The sequence below is a fragment of the Podarcis tiliguerta genome, assembly GCF_965153285.1.
Source record: "Podarcis tiliguerta genome assembly, chromosome: 13".
NCBI classification, from domain to species: domain Eukaryota; kingdom Metazoa; phylum Chordata; class Lepidosauria; order Squamata; family Lacertidae; genus Podarcis; species Podarcis tiliguerta.
Window position 1 is genome coordinate 46,415,705 of NC_139546.1, and position 18,057 is coordinate 46,433,761.

At 44.1% G+C, this 18,057-nt stretch overlaps 2 protein-coding genes across 17 annotated transcripts in view; both read left to right on the forward strand.

The window, feature by feature from the left end:
- The window catches only part of LOC310662854 (uncharacterized protein), a 40,321-nt gene extending 32,213 nt beyond the window's left edge, over positions 1-8,108 (forward strand). For all 3 annotated transcript variants that reach the window (XM_083410048.1, XM_083410049.1, XM_083410047.1), the window contains exons 8-14: positions 633-962; positions 2,212-2,547; positions 3,090-3,398; positions 4,109-4,432; positions 4,906-5,220; positions 5,697-5,866; positions 6,427-8,108. In XM_083410048.1, coding sequence (XP_083266174.1) covers positions 633-962; positions 2,212-2,547; positions 3,090-3,398; positions 4,109-4,432; positions 4,906-5,220; positions 5,697-5,866; positions 6,427-6,435 — 1,793 coding nt within the window. In that variant the 3' untranslated portion in view covers positions 6,436-8,108. The remainder of the gene's footprint in view (positions 1-632; positions 963-2,211; positions 2,548-3,089; positions 3,399-4,108; positions 4,433-4,905; positions 5,221-5,696; positions 5,867-6,426) is intronic.
- The window catches only part of LOC310662873 (immunoglobulin mu heavy chain-like), a 301,954-nt gene that overhangs the window by 255,078 nt on the left and 28,819 nt on the right, over positions 1-18,057 (forward strand). The window contains exon 1 of one of the 14 annotated variants that reach the window (XM_083410119.1): positions 14,323-14,449. The exons of the other annotated variants lie outside the window; for them this stretch is intronic. The gene's annotated coding sequence lies outside the window, so the exon portion shown is untranslated. Of the gene's footprint in view, positions 1-14,322; positions 14,450-18,057 lie in introns of those variants that run through there. 14 annotated transcript variants of the gene reach the window in all.

Here is an 18,057-nt window from a genome sequence, read left to right on the forward strand (position 1 = left end):
CACACACACACACACACACACTTTCTCCCTCTCTTGCTCTCCTTAGTCCATTTCACTCCCCAGAGAGAAAAGTCGCTCATTTGCTCTACTGTCCTGCTCTCCTACATTTTCCCTGGTTCCTGTCAGATCTAAGGCAAACGGACTGCCAGGCAATCAGGTGCCATCAGTAGACAATCCCAGCCTGCATTACAATAGTGTGTTGGGCATAGAATGTATAAACCACATTTCTGAGGGCTTGACTAATATAGGCCATCTGATGGGGAAATGATTGGCTTCACCAGATAGGGCTGCCATATTTCAAAAAGTGAAAATCAGAGACAAAAATTGTTGAGGTTTTTTTTTTAGTTTTGCCCAAAGTTGTTGAGCATTTTCGCCGAAAACAGCACTGTCAACATGGGACACTGCTTCCAACTGCAGTATTCTGGCTATGTCTGGGAAATTCCAGGCGTATGGCAACCCTACACCATGGGGAATTTGGTGCAGTTTCCAAATGTGTTGTTGAAAAAGTTGGGACCTCCCTTCACCCCTCAGCTCCTCTTCTCCTCACAGTGCCCCATTTCTCTCTATCTTCCTGCCAAGTGCTTTACTCTGACCATCATAAAAATCCATCTTTGTCTTTTGTTCCCCTCTAGCATGTAAAGGGAGCGTCCCACCTCCCAGTCTCTACCTCCTGAAGCCACCTCTTGAGAAACTACTAACCCAAAGTAAAGCTCTCTTTATTTGCCTTGTTGTGGGATACGAACTGGACCATGCCATGCTCACCTGGATGGTGAATGGCATAAACTACACCAAGAATGCCGAAAAAGCAAACGTCACAAGCCACACAAACCTCACCCAGAGCTTACAAAGCCAGTTGACCATCACCAGAGAGGCCTGGGATTCTGGAAATGCAATCCAGTGCCTAATTTCTCATCCCTGCTCATTCTTCCCAGACATGAAGGAGACCATCCAAAAAAACAAAGGTGAGAGAGAAGATATGGAAGAAATGTGTGATAAGTGAACAACTACTGGTTATGAAAATAGCATCTGATAACTCCAAAGGAAATAGTATTCTGCATACCAATGGATGGATAGAGGAAAATGTATGTGGTGCCTGTCCCTCATCACTCAACCATCAGAGACTAGGCCTCGAATTTATGAGAAAGTAATGGGGCTTCAGATGGACATAGATCTCAAAGTTTAGCATGAAAATTAAATACAGTCTTCAGTATATCAATACAGTGGTACCTTGGTTCTCAAACTTAATCCGTTCCGGAAGTCCGTTCAAAAACCAAAGCATTCAAAAACCAAGGTGTGCTTTCCCATAGAAAGTAATGCAAAGAGGATTAATCCATTCCAGGCTTTCAAAAACAACTCCTAAAACAGCAATTTAACACGAATTTTACTGTCTAATGAGACCATTGCTCCATAAAATGAAAGCAATAATCAATGTACTGTACTATAAAATAAATAAAACAGTATTGCAGATGATAAAAATTGAATTTTTTTTTCTTACCTGCACTGATGATAGTCATTGTTTGGATGGGGGGGGGGGCGGCTTTTATCCATTTCTGCAGTCACACTATCAATCAATCAGTAGCTGAGCTGGGTTTCACACAGTCACAAAAACAAATTGACCGAAAAAGCCTCAAAAACAAAAACGCTAGATAAATAGCAAAAACAAAATCACCAAATATAAGCTCCAAATATCACTTCAGAACACTGCAATTACAATGGGAGATGCAAATTAGCAGCGGAACAGTAAAACGGAAGCTCAGGACTCAAAACAGAGCATGTTCAGCTTCCGAAGCAAAGTTCACAAACCGGAACACCTATTTATGGGTTTGCAGCATTCAATTTCCAAGTTGTTCGTTGTTGCAATTACAATGGGGAGGGCGCAAATTAGCAGCGCAACAGGAAAATGGAAAGGGAAGACTTGAATTACAATGGGGGGCGCAAATTAGCAAGCACAACAGTAAAAACAGGAGCTCGGGACTCAAAACGGAGCACGTTCGGCTTCCGAAGCAAAGATCGCAAACCAGAACACCTATTTCCAGGTTTTCCGCATTCGATTTCCAAGTTGTTCATGAACTAAGCTGTTCGAAAACCGAGGTACCACTGTAGTGTGATTCACTATTCCCCACCACCACCAACATAGTGCTCTCTCTTCGTGTGTCATCTAATTGAATATCAACCTTGTCAGCATTTCTGTTTTCATCCCCTTCCATATAGATTCCAACCATGTTAAAGCTCCATCTTTCAACTTGGTCATTCTATCACCAAGACAATTCATACAACCTACATCCCAAGCTGTAGCTTGGTTGGCTTGTGAGGTCTCTGGATTCTCCCCAGCTGAAATATTCATCAGGTGGAAGAAGAATGACACAGACATTGATGTCTCTGAATACATCACAGGGCCTCCAACAGCCCAAGCTAGAAGCCCCACTTTTACCATCCAAAGCATTCTGAAAGTCCCAGCATCTGAGTGGAGAAGCAGAGCCCTCTATTCCTGCATTGTGGGGCATGAGTCCTTAACTCTTATGAAGAATGCCAGTGAGCATTTGTATGGTAAGTCTGGGTGCTGGAGAATGCTTCACTAGCCAATGAAAGAAGAAGGCTTAACCTTGCACAGAAGAAATTGTTGTGTGGGTCACTGCCACTAAAAAAGAGAGTTGAAGAATTGCTCAGCAGCAACTCTCACCACAATGAAGGTTAGTTCATACATGCATGAACTCAATGATCACAACTCAACATTCAGATGAACACTAAACTTCCTCCGTCAAAAAGCAGCACTTCTCTGCTGACTTCGGAGGTAAGATAGCTCTGCCTGTGGTGTTATGGCAGGAATGTGGAGTTTGCAGCAGTCATCAGGTGCTGAACATGTATGTGTGTGTTCATCACCTGGAAACAAGCCTCCATAAGTTGCTTCCATTGAAATCATTGGGAAGAGGAGCTTTACTTCTAAGGAAATGTGTGTACTTCTCAGTGTTCAAACTTTTGATTATTTGCCAGCCCTGTTCATTAACCAGGCACTTGAACTGACAGGGAACTCTGCTCTCTATCCATGCATGTTCTGTTTTGCAACCAAAAGGTCAACCCTTTCATTTCAGATTTTCTGCAACCAGCTCCCCCGCAGGTGACAGCATTCCACACCTCGGAAGATGGGGGACGCCAGAAACTTGTTTGCTTTGCTACCGACTTCTATCCCAAAAATATAGACATTGAATGGGCCACCAAAGGACACAGGCTCAGCTGCAGTACTAATTCCTCAGCTCTGGTCCCACTTGGTAATGGGAAGTTCCAGAAGACCTGCAGTTGGGTACTCAGCGGAGAAGAGTGGAGAGAGCCAGAAATCTATACATGCATTGTGAATCACAGCTCAACCAACACCATGATTAAGAAGGACTTGCATTACTCTGGTAAGTCATAATATACAGGTAAACTACATTGAAACCATAAGGAACCCAATCCTAATGGGAAACAGAGTGGCTCTGCAGAGTGCTTAGCCCTTACCAATAAGTAGCCACAATTATCATTATTCATACAAGCTCCTAAGATGTCATAGGGAATCGGAGGGCAGAAAGCAAGTTTGATACACCACTTTTTTTATTCTATGCCTTTAACAACTGCATACTAGCTAGAGATAAATGGAAAGAGCAGCAGTTTGCTGATAGTTGTGGCAATTGATTTGATGATCAATTGTGTGCACACAATAGGGGGTAGTGATGGGTTGATTGGAGGATGAAATAGATGTTTTAGGAATGTGGTAACCACATGCTCAGAGCACTTAACTATATTTCTGAATGTCAAGTCCCTGTTTCCACCCAAAGGTGGTAGAATCAGTTGGACATAATGCTGGGCCACATATTTCTCTCTCTTGAGCTGGTTTCACAAACACACACTTTGTCATTTCCACCTCAAACTGGAAAATTCTTCCATTTTCTATAGAACTGGTTATAGCATCCAAATCATAAACTTCTTTTGCTTAAGACTCATGGGCTAGTCCAACACAGGGTTCTCTTGTGGTTGCATTAGTCATTACAATAGGACACCTTAAACCAACAGATAGGGTGGTTTCTGAAGAGCACATCTCAAACCCGTTCAATCTGATGATTATTTGTTTTTTAAGGAATGGCCCCACTTCTTAACAAGACAGCTATCAAAATGCAGCCACCAATATTTGAAGATCTTTTTATAAACAAAAGTGCCATTCTGACATGCATGATGCCCCTTACAAATGCAACCATCAACTCAACAGTCAGTTGGACAATGGATGGAGAACCTGCCGACACAAAAGCTGTGACTACCACATTCTTGAACGAAACCAACAGCACTTCTTGGATCTACGGACAACTGCGCGTGAATCTGACTGAATGGAAAACCACTGTGAAGTTCACCTGTAGCATCCAAAATGGCCTAGGAGAAACCAAGCGACACTTTGAGCGAAGGAATGGTGAGGACTTAACAAAAAGGGTGGGCAGGAGCATATGAGACACTGAGAGCAAAACAGAGTGATTCAGGAACACACCAAAGTTACTGGAGATTGAGTCAAAGTACTAACCCATTTTGCTCAATATGCTAATTCAGACTGCAGCCAACACAAAATAATATTGAGCAAACACAGCCGTCCATCGCCTACATTTAAAGCCACCTGAGCACAGGATTGAAGCTACTAATCTTAACGATTTGTATACGCAATGAAGTTTTATCTCTTTTATGCCAGTTTCATTTTCATGGTTTCCACAAAGAATTATGGGTGTTGTACCTTTCAGAATGCTGAAAATACTATTAGAGAGCCACCCCAGTTGTAACAACAACAAATATAATTCCAATGGTTTTCTGGGGAAAGTGAAAGACTGATAAACAGGGTAAATTTCAAACATTCCAAATCTTCCAACATTTTTTGTTTCCCTTTTTTTAACACAGGCACAATGAAACCCCCAAAAGTCTACCTCCAGCAACAGTCCTCCAATGATGACTTAAATGTAACCTTATTCTGCGTGGTCAGAGACTTCTACCCAGGAGAGATCTTTGTGAAGTGGGAGGAGGAGAAAAAAGGAATGTCACTGAAGGGTTATGATGCTCATGGTCTGAAATGTGACCATGAAAAACAAAGATGTTCCTTAGTGAGCATACTTGAAGTCCCCACAAGCAAATGGCTGACAGGAGTCTCTTACGCATGCCTTGTAGCACACGTCTCCTCTGAAAACATCACAATCAGAAGAACCAATTCCCTTTCCGGTAAAATACATCTTATCTGCACCTTACCACCAGATAAATTCACTTCATTGCGAAGACAATGCAATTTCCTTGACATCTTGATTTGGCCTGCCTGCTGTCTTCACATCCCGCTAGATGGGATGTCCATTCTGTTATATCACACAATGTTAATGTATCCTGCAGTTCTATATTAAAGTAATAATCAATGAGGTGTTTCTTTCTTTCTTCTTCATTTGCATCTTGTGCCCGATCCAATAACCAGATATAGCTTTTGCACAAAATCCACACTGTATGCTGATCCTCTAAAGATGCCCTATGAACACTGTTGGTCTTTGTGGGGTCTATATTCAACAAAGAGAAACCAACATGCCTTCAGCGCACCCTTGTCTCTTATTTGTTTCATCGTATATTTGCTGTTGTACTTTGTTCTTGCTTTTTTGAAGACTTTCTCCTTCATCTGTTCTCCTCATATCATATCATCTCACCTCATCCTGCAGATTCCTGGGACTGTGCCATCATGGGTGCTGCTCTGTGCGATATCCGCAACGAAAACGAAGATGAGTACAGTGAACTCGAGGAGGCCAACAGCGTCTGGAACAAAGTTTCCACTTTCATGGTCCTCTTCACTGTTGCAATCTTCTATGGGGGACTTGTCACTTTCATCAAGGTAAAAAGGGAACGAGCTAGAGCAACGTTTCCCAAACTTGAGTCTCCAGCTGTTGTTGGACTACAACTCCCATCATCCCTAGCTAGCAGGACCAGTGGTCAGGAATAATGAGAATTGTAGTCCAAAAACAGCTGGAGACTCAGGTTTGGGAAACGCTGGGCTAGAGTCAAACCTTGGAAGCACCACACAAACGTAGAAGGCACTGGCTTCCTCACTTCTCACCCAACAATTAATTGTGGACACCATCTCTCACGGTCCTAAATCGTTTTGTGTGTGTACATTTGACAAATGTTATTAAGTGTGAGCAAGTGAGGACAAACTTGCATTTGCAGACCTGTGTTAATATGGATATGCACATCTACCTACTTGTTTGACTACTTAGTGCTGATAGAATGTCATCTGCCTGTCACAAAATGGACATGAGATCAATTGGCTTCTAACTCGCGGTTCTCCAGCAACAGCAGAACCAATGTCCTAGGTGTCCTGTTCTCATCCCCAAATCATTCAGATAAACACGCATGGATTGTTCAATCTTCTCCCCACCTCTTCTGTTTCCACAGGTGAAGTAACCTTCCTCCTTATCTCACGATGAAGAATATGCAGAATAAGACCCTGCTTTTTCTCTCCATTATATAGTTCTCTCAGTCTTTTTTCATTATAATTTTTGTCTGCTACAATACAACAAAGCATTAATGTCAGAAAGCATTATCTTCAGTGTTACTTGGTTTGCTTTGGCATCTTTTGCAATAATCGACACAGCCAACTTTGCTTCAAAAAGATGGTTAACAGGTCACTGAAGAAAGCGACCTCAACTTTACATGAACATTATCACAAATAGTAAACAACTTTCTGTATCGAAATTGCAAGTGCAACAAACAGCAATTTTGCCAGTGCCGACAATATGGAGCGCAACAATCGTGAAAGAGATAAACAACAAAGAATAGCATATCAACCATCCATGAGTAATAAAATGAATGATTTATCTTTTCCTTCCAACTATAGCAACTAACGGGTTGCAGAAAACTGGATCTGAGCAGGAGCCGTCCAAATTGGTGAAAAGCTCCAAAGCTATTTCGTTGCTCTACACTTTGTATTAATTTCCTCCAAATCCTGAGCCATTATTTCCGCAGCGGCAGTTTCTAGAAGCATTGCCATATTGATATGTTGCCAATTTGCAGCCCAGAGAGCAAGCGTTTAGTCTTAAGTGTACTGATAAAAGCTGTTTTTGCTTTCTAAATTTAAGTCCTTTTGTCCACATTTCCCCCTTACTTGCAATAGAGGACTCCATTATTTGCCCTCCTATAGACAAACAGAAAAATGTGTACAAAATGACTGTGATCAAAAGAGGTCTCTCCAGCAGTCAAATCAATGAAGATTAAAAGTTCTCAGCTTTTTATCATTCCCACTTGGCTTGCATAGTGCAAAATATCGGCCAAAGTTTCCGTGTGTTTTGTTGAATTACTTTTCATGGTTGCATTAGTTTGGTGTTTGAGAAGTGTTGAAACTTTATCCTGTCACATTTGTATCATATTGTCCTCTGCTCCTGGACCACAAAGCAGCAACAATTATAACTTGAGTTTTCCTAGGATCACAGTCCAGCTAAAAAAGAGATTTGCCGCTGCTGTTGATCAGCCATTTGGTGCTTAGCATGGTCATAGCTAACTGTATGAACCACTTTGCATTAGCAAACTGATTGGGCAGAGAATTAATAATAATAATCTGGCTTGAGTTTTCAGTGCTATTCACCTGTTAAAGCTCACAGCACTAAATGGTTGCTTTCTTGAACTATGATTGTTCAGCGGGTAGATGCTGTCTCTTATTAACCAAGGTGTATATCTGGTGAATATGTTATCAGAGTTGTAGTACACATCAGCCGTGTTTGACTGTAGTTTACTAAACTGCCAGCACTGTGCAGCCATCACTTTATCAGACTACCACCCTCCCGTATTGTTTGCCATAATGTGTTGCTATAATCTGTATAAAAGCAATGCATTGTATTGTATTCTATTGCACTGTACCAATTTGCATTGATTTATAGAATGAACCTAAGGATGCACAGTATAAACATTATACTATAACATCCTTGTGTTTGGTGCTGAGTTTGTCTATATTAATTTCTGTCCTCATATTGCTTCTGATTGTAATGATTTTGCCTTGTGTGCTATTGCCCTCCATTGTATAAGTTTTCGTTCAAATTAGACATATCAAAACTCAGCTGCTACATAAACTTCTATTAACCATGCATTGTTGTTGATTCTCAGTCTTCTTCAAAGCACTGGACACACCCATTGGGACACAAATGCCTCTTTTCATAGATTCCCCTAAAACAGGGATGGGGAATCTTTTTCACGCTGAGGGCCACATTTCATTCTGGGCAACCTTTCAAGGGCCACATGTTAGTGGTGGGCAGGGCCAGAGGCAAAAGAGCAACAAATGAAAATGTTACCTTTGTACAGTAGACTAGCTTCTACGCATATTCACAGACCTGCCTTTATTCTCCATCTGAGCAACCAAGAGATCAAGGCCCATTCAAGGTGGGCAAAACAGCCCAGGAGAGTGAGTGCAAAGCAGTGAAGGGGGTAGCCTGGGGAGGGGGTGGTGCTTGGGAGGGAGTGTGGTGTAAGGAGAGTTCAGAGGGCCAAGCAGAAACGCTTGGAGGGCCACATTCAGACCCCAGGTCTGAGGCTTCCCAACTCCAGCCTAAAATGTCTCTGTTGTATGTAACTCACCATAGACTAGTGGTTAACTTTTAACATACCAGAGCTGCATGCCACTCCAATCTTTGAGTGGCGCAAAATTCAATGGTTCGTCTTTCCTTTAAGGAATGAGGAACAGTGGAAACTGTGGTGTTTTTACAATATATTGTTTATTATTATTATTATTATTATTATTAATAATAATAATAATAATAATTTATTATTTGTACCCTGCCCATCTGATTGGGTTCCTCCAGCCACTCTGGGCGGCTTCCAGCATATATAAAAACATAATAAAACAATAAACCTTAAAAAAGCTTCGCTATACAGGGCTGCCTTCTTATGTTTCCAAAATCTCCTTAACATCTGATGGGCATTCCACACAGTGGGTGCCGCTACCAAGAAGGGCCTTACACACATATACAACCTGAGCCTACAATGGAAGTGTACACAGCATTGGCACTTCAAGAGGGTCTTGCTTCTCCCAATCTACAACTGTAGATTCCAAAAAGAAACCAACAATCGCACTCTAAGCCTCTCTCCAACTTGCCGCTTTTACCAGACTGCAACCTTTTTTTCTCTATGTCACACCCCAGGCAACTCTAAATACTCTACCTCAGGGAAGTTCCCAACAAAAAAAATCAGTATAAAAACCACAAAAGTCATAATAAAAATAAGAACAAAAACAAACACAGTTAAATGGGCATCACATGTCAATCAGCCAAAGGACTGGTTGAAGAGGAATGCCTGGCACCAAAATGTGTATAATGAAGGCACCTCGTGTTGAAACCCTCCAAGCCTCTTACGGAGGAGGCACACAATTCAGGGCCTCAGAGGATGACCTCAGGGTCTGGTTATGTTCATATGAAGAGAGGCAGTCCTTGAGGCATTGTGGCCCTGAGCCCTACGCTTGTGCCTCATTTATCCTTCAGAGTACCACATACAGCCTTTTCCAAGGCTTATCCAGTTTCAGGCTCCTGTCCCTTTTTCCTTTTGGGTTGTAAAACCTTACAAGGTTTCACAAAGTTTAACTCAAAGCAGCACAAGGTGAGAAATGAAACGTATGGCGAGATCCAGCGACCTAATGTTGCTTAGAGTGCTGGTCTAGAATACATACATAAACATGTGTGTGTGTGTATGTGTATGTTTATGTGTATGTGTATATGTATATGTATATGTATGGAGGGAGCTGGGGTCAATAGAGGCACCAGATGAAAAGTGGGAAGGACTCCTGCATACACAACAAGAGGAAAGAATTTCAACAGGAACAACCTGCATGAAATTTCCACAACTATCCTCTCTCCTACACAACCTTTAGTGGTTCAGGTGCCCTGCACTTTTTCTTGCCTGGCCACCCTATGCATGAGACATCCTTACAGGACCTTGCAGCTGCCTCAGGATACCGGATACTGACACCAAGAGAAATCTACATGGTGCCTTCCAAATATTGTTGGGTTACAATTCCCACCATCTCCTGGTCATTGGTGATGCTGTCTGGGGCTGATGGGAGTCAATAACATCTGGAGGGCTACCCTTGCTGTAGACATTGCTAACACTGGAGCAGCTTCAGAACTTGCCTCCAACCTTGGTTTACACTCTCATTACTGAGGATTGGGGGGGGGCAGTGGCTGGCTCTGTCAGTCTATACACTGTAGGCAAAGGCATGACATTCTGCCCCATCCCAGTTTGAGCTGTGTCTCAGTTTCCTCTGGTAGATATGCTCAATTCATAGAGCATGCGGCTCAGTCAAAATCAGCAAAACATGGTTGTTGCTTTCTCAGGCACTGAGATACCACCATTTGTTATCTGAAGTTGACTCAGAACACATCAGTGTGAGTTGCTATTCAAAGCCCCACACATCATATCTGTCCATCCCCTTCTGACCGCCAGCACTCGCCTTTGGCTCAAAGGGGAAACACTAGTTCACAGCTGTTGGTGAAAACAGGTTGCATCTGTTCTCAGGATGACTCATCAAAATGTCAGTGGGGGCCTTTCAGTCTTACCTATATTGTGATCAACAACAAACCATCAGGAGGGACATTCATGCCATGGTTTTCAGCCTCACTGCACTTCATCCACACATCCCTACCCTGAAAAACAATGTGCAATAGATTAGAGCTGGAAGGACTCTATTGAACATTGTTGTTGTTTAGTCGTTTAGTCGTGTCCGACTCTTTGTGACCCCATGGACCAGAGCACACCAGCCACTTCTGTCTTCCACTGCCTCCCACAGTTTAGTCAAACTCATGCTGGTAGCTTTGAGAACACTGTCCAACCATCTCGTCCTCTGTCATCCCCTTCTCCTTGTGCCCTCCATCTTTCCCAACATCAGGGTATTTTCCAGGGAGTCTTCTCTTTTCATGAGGTGGCCAAAGTATTGGAGTCTCAGCTTCAGGATCTGTCCTTCCAGTGAGCACTCAGGGCTGATTTCCTTCAGAATGGAGAGGTTTGATCTTCTTGCAGTCCATGGGACTCTCCAGAGTCTCCTCCAGCACCATAATTCAAAAGCATCCATTCTTTGTCGATCAGCCTTCTTTATGGTCCAGCTCTCACTTCCATCTATTGAACATAACATTAATCAAATGTGGGAGGGATATTTTAACTGCTTTCCAGAAAGAAAAATAGTAACCTCTCATCAGCACAATGACCATATGGTTAAGGTGCCATCTCCAGGCCCCATAAATTGTACATGTGTCTTTTATCCCCCAAGCAGTACTCCTGCAACTCAAATGGCAGCCCGAGACAGGAAAGTTCAGCAAATTAAGCTCCTTCCACCATTTTTCATCCATGCCAGGACAAGCTTCACCTGCTAAATTTCTGCATATCATGCAGCTATGAAAGAAGACCTAAAACAGCTAAAATCTTGGAACTAGGCCTGGTCTCAGCTCCACCAGGATCATATATTATTTCTTTCGCCGTGAATATGGCTATAGCAGCCTGCCCAGCACCACAATCTAGGAGGCAAGGCCCTATGCACACCTAGCAAACACACCTGCCAAAAGCCACCAAAAGTCTTAAGAGAGCTGAAGAAGACCTAATGTCCATACATACCAACTGTCCTTAGTTGCCAGGGGCTAACCCTGATTTCTGGTCACTCTCCCTGGAAAGTTGCTCTACCTATTTGGTTCTCTGGGGAGTACGTTGAAGAGACCATTTTGAAATGCTGCGCACTAGAGTTTGGCAGAGCAGAGACATCACCTTGCTAACAAACGTCCGTATAGTTAAAGCTATAGTTTTCCCAGTAGTGATGTATGGAAGTGAGAGCTGGACCATAAAGGAGGCTGATTGCCGAAGAATGGATGCTCTTGAATTATGGTGCTGGGGGAGACTCTTGAAAGTCCCATGGACTGCAAGAAGATCAAACCTCTCCATTCTGAAGGAAATCAGCCCTGAGTGCTCACTGGAAGGACAGATCCTGAAGCTGAGGCTCCAATACTTTGGCCACCTCATGAGAAGAGAAGACTCCCTGGAAAAGACCCTGATGTTGAGAAAGATTGAGGGCACAAGGAGAAGCGGACGACAGAGGACGAGATGGTTGGACAGTGTTCTCGAAGCTACCAACATGAGTTTAACCAAACTGTGGGAGGCAGCGGGAGACAAGAGTGCCTGGCGTGCTCTGATCCATGGGGTCACGAAGAGTCAGACACGACTAAACAACTAAACAACAACAACAGAGTTTGTCAGGTCTGTAGCAATTCAGTGCTAAGAGCCAAACTTTATGTGGTGGGGGCAGCTACACTGGTGCCACACAATATTGGTTGAAACCGTCATGGTTCCCCACTAAGATTCCTGTGGACTGTTGCTTATTAAGGGTGCTGAGAGTTGTTAGGAGACTCCCTGGTCCTGTCCCGTCCCCCCCGACAATTGCAATTTGTAGAGTGGTTTAGCAATCAAACCCTCCTCCTGAGGAGCCCTGGAATCTTTTTGCCATACCTCCCAAACCACAGTGAGAGATGCACAGCTAGGACAAAACTTGGCCAGTTGTTTCATACATGCTCAGTGAAACCGCAACCATTGTCCTTCTCACTCAGAACAATTTCCCACTCCTTGGAAATGGTAAGTTCTAGTGGGCAGAAGAGTAATGGGGCAGCACCTCAGCCCGCATCAGAATGTGGAGGCTATGGAGACCACTTTGATTACTTCAATATTGTTTGGCATTGAGTTGTAGCCAAATGCAATTTATTTCACGAAGACTGAGTGGTCAGGTTCTATTGAGTCTCAGCTTCCTTTCATATCTGGAGTCAGGCTCAATTGGATCGTCCTCCTGGAGTGGTTTGAGTCACTTACCCTAGCTACTGACACCTTACTGCGCTTACCCAGGATCAGGAGTGAGACCCTATCAACATATAGTTTCTCCGCTCAGAGATCTGCGCTACTTCCCCATCTGCTGCCAGATCCAGGTTCACGGTGTTAGTAGTCTTATATAAAGCCCTTAACAGCTTGGGACTAGTTTGTTTGCAGGATCACTTTGCCCCACATATGCCCAATAAACACCTGAATCTGCAGAAATGGCACTGTAGTTGGTGCCACATAACACTTGTTCCACAGCTGTAATAAATCTTTTAGTGTGGCAGCACCTACAGAAACTGGGACGGCTTCTCTAAATCAGGGACATCCCTGGAAAACAGGTACACTTGGAGGGGTTTAATTACACACACACTTCCAACTCTAAACTCTGGCTTTTGTCCTTCTCACTATGCCCCCCCCCACCCATTTGCTGTCTCACACAGAGCCCCCTCTCCTTTGCTTTCTTAATGGCCCATCACCCAGGTGATTGCCTCAACACAGTTAGATAGCCTGGCTTATATTTTAACACTTGCTAAGATTATAGGTGCCTGGCACCCACAAACTCAAAACGATATAAATTGGCCCTCCACAAGGCAGTGAAGCACTTCCAAATGTTTGTTCAAAGTGAAGCTACTGTTGATGTGAGCAACTTGGCCCCAAAGCAACCTTGGAGGAACTTGCCCCCTCCCACTTCGAAAGTGATATGGAAAGGGTCAATAACCAATAAATTCCAGACTTCTCAGGGTGAGGCCTAGTCCCACATTCAGGCCAGAATTATCTGCTATGGAATACAGACCCTCCAAGTGTCCTTGTTTTCCAGGGACGTCCCTGATTTAGAGAAGCCATCTCAGTTTCTGATTTGATCCCAGAATGTCCTACTTTTTCTTAGGATGTCCCTATTTTCATTGGAGGGTAGGGAGTTATCTGACCCCTGAGCCATCTGAAGGCAATCCTGCATAGGAGATTTCTTTAAAAAAATGTTTTATTGTCTTTTTATATATGTTGGAAGCTGCCCAGAGTGGCTGGGGCAACCCAGTAAGATGTGTGGAGTATTGAGAGTAAAATTATCATTATGAAATGGGATGTCCCTATTTTCATTGGAGAAATGTTGGAAGGTATGGGAATAGTTGGTTTACCATTTATACTTTTCTTATAAGGCTGTTGGCAGAAAGTGATAAATTATTATTTCTTTTAGAAATAAATAAATATTAGGGGGCAATATCTCTCTCTTTGTGTGGAGGGGGGCTGCTTTGCCAGATTAACCCTAACTCTGGAAATTTGGTTAGTGACAAACCCCAAAGTTTGAAAACAAGAAAACAAGGCAAGACAAATAAACTAGAAAAAGGGGAAGTTCTGCCTCGGCAACAGTTTCACGTGGCCACTTTTGGTTGCAAATTATAGCCCCCACCCCAGACATCACTCCACCACAATATGTTGTTTGTCTGTTTTCAGACTTTCATGTCAGCACCAAGGACATCTACCGTCACTTTCCTTTTTTAGAGATGGTTTCCAAGAACATTAGGAGAAAACACTGAAGACTTCATAGAACTAAGATGACTTTCCAGGAGAAATGGACCATGCAAGGTCAACCTTTGATATGGTAAGTGAAAGGGGCCTACCTCCGGGCTTTGGGAAGATAGAAACATAAGAAAAGACTCTTTCTAGGATCGATCAACTATCATGGAGAGGATGTACGGTAGGTTGTAATAGGCTTGGGCATAAGTATTAGTATTTCCATTTGAATTCTGGTTTCTCAAATTGATAGGCTTCCCAACTAATGCAGATTTTAACACTTAGTTACTGCCACCTCCCTGCTGAGCTCAAGAGAGACTTAAACATAACAAAAACTCCCCAATAGCCACCTTAGGCCCATGTTCAGCTTGGAGCTGCTGCATGTGATCTTTGCAGCACACTGGAAGGTAGCCTACCTGGAGCCCATTAGCCCAACATTTAGGCCAACTTTTCAGCTGACAGCTTAAGGAGGAGGAGGAGGGAGTTACTGGGCTGCCTGCAAGATGTTCAGATAAGCCACTTGCTTCTCTGGGATATTTAATGTGAAATGTCGATTGATTTCAATTCTCACAATTTGGTATATATTCCTGGTATCAGTAACCTTTCTCCTCACCCCTCTGCTTTGACATGCACAGCAATGGGGATGCCCCCGGGGAGCCGGCATTCTATGGGGAGATGTGCAAGGCCCAAAATGAATTATAGGTCTTCTGGCTGGAATACTGCATGTCCTCCTCCATCCCTAAATTGTGACCAGAAGGAAGCCTTTTTAGTCAGCAGCACCCCTTTGAGAGGCAGCACTGCAGAAGCTCAGCTGGGAGACGTGCAAGTCTTCTACATCCATTGCCCATTGAGGTATCTAGGGCCTCTAGGCAGGGCAAGGAAATCTATTGGAACCTCTCTGGACATCCAGTGCTCAGTTGGGGGTGGAGTATGCAAGAGCTGGGTGGCACCCTGATCCTTTGCAGCTTTGGAAATGTTAGGGAAAGCACCCAGCAACCCCCTAGCTTCTCTGAAACTCACCAATCAGCTAGAACAGCATCAAGCCTTTCAGATAACAGCAATAATCAGGGGTGCTCAGCTAGGGGGAAAAGGATTTGTGCTCCTTCAGCTACAGCTTTGGAAATAATGGGAGGAGGGACTCCTAGAACCCACCTAGCTTCTCTGAAGCACACCACCTTCTCGTGAGATACTAGCTCTTTCAGATCCATAGCAGCTATAGCTAGATCAAGGAAGCAAGAGGGCTGGGTGGTTCTTCTCTGAGCTGATGAAAGATGTTCCTGGTATCCTCATAGCTTTTCTGTAGCTAACCTCTGAGCTGGGATAAATGCAAGCTACTTAGACTAGTGCTGAGGTAGAGGGAGCAGCTGGTGTCTTTCTGAAGCTCAGTGCTGAGCTCAGGAAGAGTGGGATGACTTCTGCTCAGCTATGCCTTTGGGAACAATCATGGGGTAAGCTCCTAGGATCTCAGAAGCTCAATGCTCAGCTGAGAAGCACGCAAGCCATTCAGATCTATAGCAGCTATACCTGAAGCAGGGGAGCAACTCTTTCCAATGTTCAGCGGTGAGCTGACCATTGGAAAGAGTGGTCAGCTGGGGGTCAGCTGGGGGAAAGTTTGGCATCTTGTGGTCAGCTGGGGGAAAGTTTGGCATCTTGTTGGGCTACAGATTTACAAAGGCTAGGAGTAACTGCTGGAAGCCTTCCACACTCCTCCCTCTTTTTCTCCAAAGTTGGGATAAGGAAGCTTTCAAGTGTTGCGCTCCAACCAACACACCACTAGGAAGACTGGAGGAATGCTAGGGATCTCAACCTTCCTTAAAATCAAGCACTCAGCTTGGAGAGCTGTGTGGCTCTGGGCTTCAGTAAAGACAGAGATTGCAGAGAGAGCACCTAACGCCTGCAACTTTACTGGCAGGGGTGCAAGATCTGAGCTCAGTGGTAGCTTTCAGTAAACTTCTAAGGTAGCAACCAGCTTCTGCTCCTCCCCGCCATTTGTGTAAGCAGGAATATGTGCTGTCCTTTCCATTCAGCCCAGTGAAGAGCACTAGGCTCTCTTGTTTCTCTGAAGCAGTGTGCTTCACCCCTAGACCCCAGACAGCGACTCTCTGGGGTTTCAGCCCAGGAATATATTCCAACCCTAAGCTGAGGTTCTGTGAGTTAAACATGAGATTTCCTGTGCGCAGAGCAAATGTTCCATCACTGACCTGTGCTATTCCTGCTCTACCACTGAGCTACCCCTGTACCCCAATGTACAACTGTTGCTGGGTTTCTTAAGTTCTTTTCTGCTGAGCAACTTGCAAGCCCCTTGGCTAATTGGGAGTCCTGGGAGGGACCACTGGAAGATGCTTCACCATTGAACTATGGACCTTCCTGAAAGGGCTGGGAGAACAATGTGGGTCTCTGAAAGCCAGTGCTCCCCTTGAAGAATGGTGTGATAGTGCTCGCTTTGGCAGCACATATACTAAAATTGGAATGATACAGGCACAAGGATGGAAGACTGGTGTGATAGTCACTCCACTACAGATCAGGTTCAGAAATGGTAGGGGCTTCAAATTAACTCTGCCAGCTAAGGAGCAGCTTTAGGAAAACCTAGGGGCAAGCCACTGCCTTTCTTTACCCTTGTGGAAGGCCAGCATAGAGCAGGTAGGTATGTCATAGAATTGTAGAGTTGGAAAGGTCATCGAGTCATTTATATGCTTGCCTTATGTCCAGTTTCCAAGAGATCTCAGCTAGCCTCCCCAAACACTCCAGACTTCTCCATTTAGCTGAGAAGTATGAGAATGCTGATGAGCAACCAACACTCACTTAAAGGGTTTTAAGATAACATCTACCCTTGCTTTCTGCAAACCTCTAGGTGGTTGGGTTTGCACAACAGCACCAGAGCCTCTCATGTGAGTGTTATCTTTTGGAAGACTGGTGGGAGCCGCTGGTCTCAGCTGACTCCTTTCTGGTGTTGTAGACTCAGGTGTAAGTGATGCAGTTCTCAGAAAGCTGTGGAGATCTCTCTAGTGCAGTGATGGCCAAACTTGGCCCTCCAGCTGTTTTTGGACTACAACTCCCATCATCCCTAGCTAACAGGACCAGTGGTCAAGGATGATGGGAATTGTAGCCCCAAAACAGCTGGAGGCCACTGCTCTAGTGTGTCTGAAAGCAGCTGCTCAACACAGTGAGGGCTTGATGGTGGGGGGCAACTTGCAGGTGTGTGAGGCACCCATAAAACTGCACTACTAGCATGCAAAGCCATAATTATAATAATAATAATACAGCTTGGGACTCTTAAATACTGTGTCCCAAGCTGTTTAGGACTTTGCATGCTAGTAATGCAACTTTAAGGGTGCCTCACACAGTGATGGCCATTTGAGATCTATGCTCAACAGGGAAGGCCTGTTAGTGGCACTGCTGTGGGTGCTGCCTAGTTGGCACTGGCAGGGCCTTCTCGGTGGTGGTTCCCTATTTGTACAATGCCCTCCCTGGGGAAGTGCACCTGTCTCCTTCATTCAGGAAGGATTTAAAAATACTGTTGTTCATCCAGACATTTGATGGTTGAAAGACATTGTCCTTGGCAATCCTGAAATTATTAGCTTTGAGGATTGTGCATATCTATTGTACACCGTACATTTAAAGCATATGGCTTTCCCTCCGTCCACCTGCAAAACCCTGAGAACTGTAGTTTACCGCTCACAGCACTACAGCTCTCGG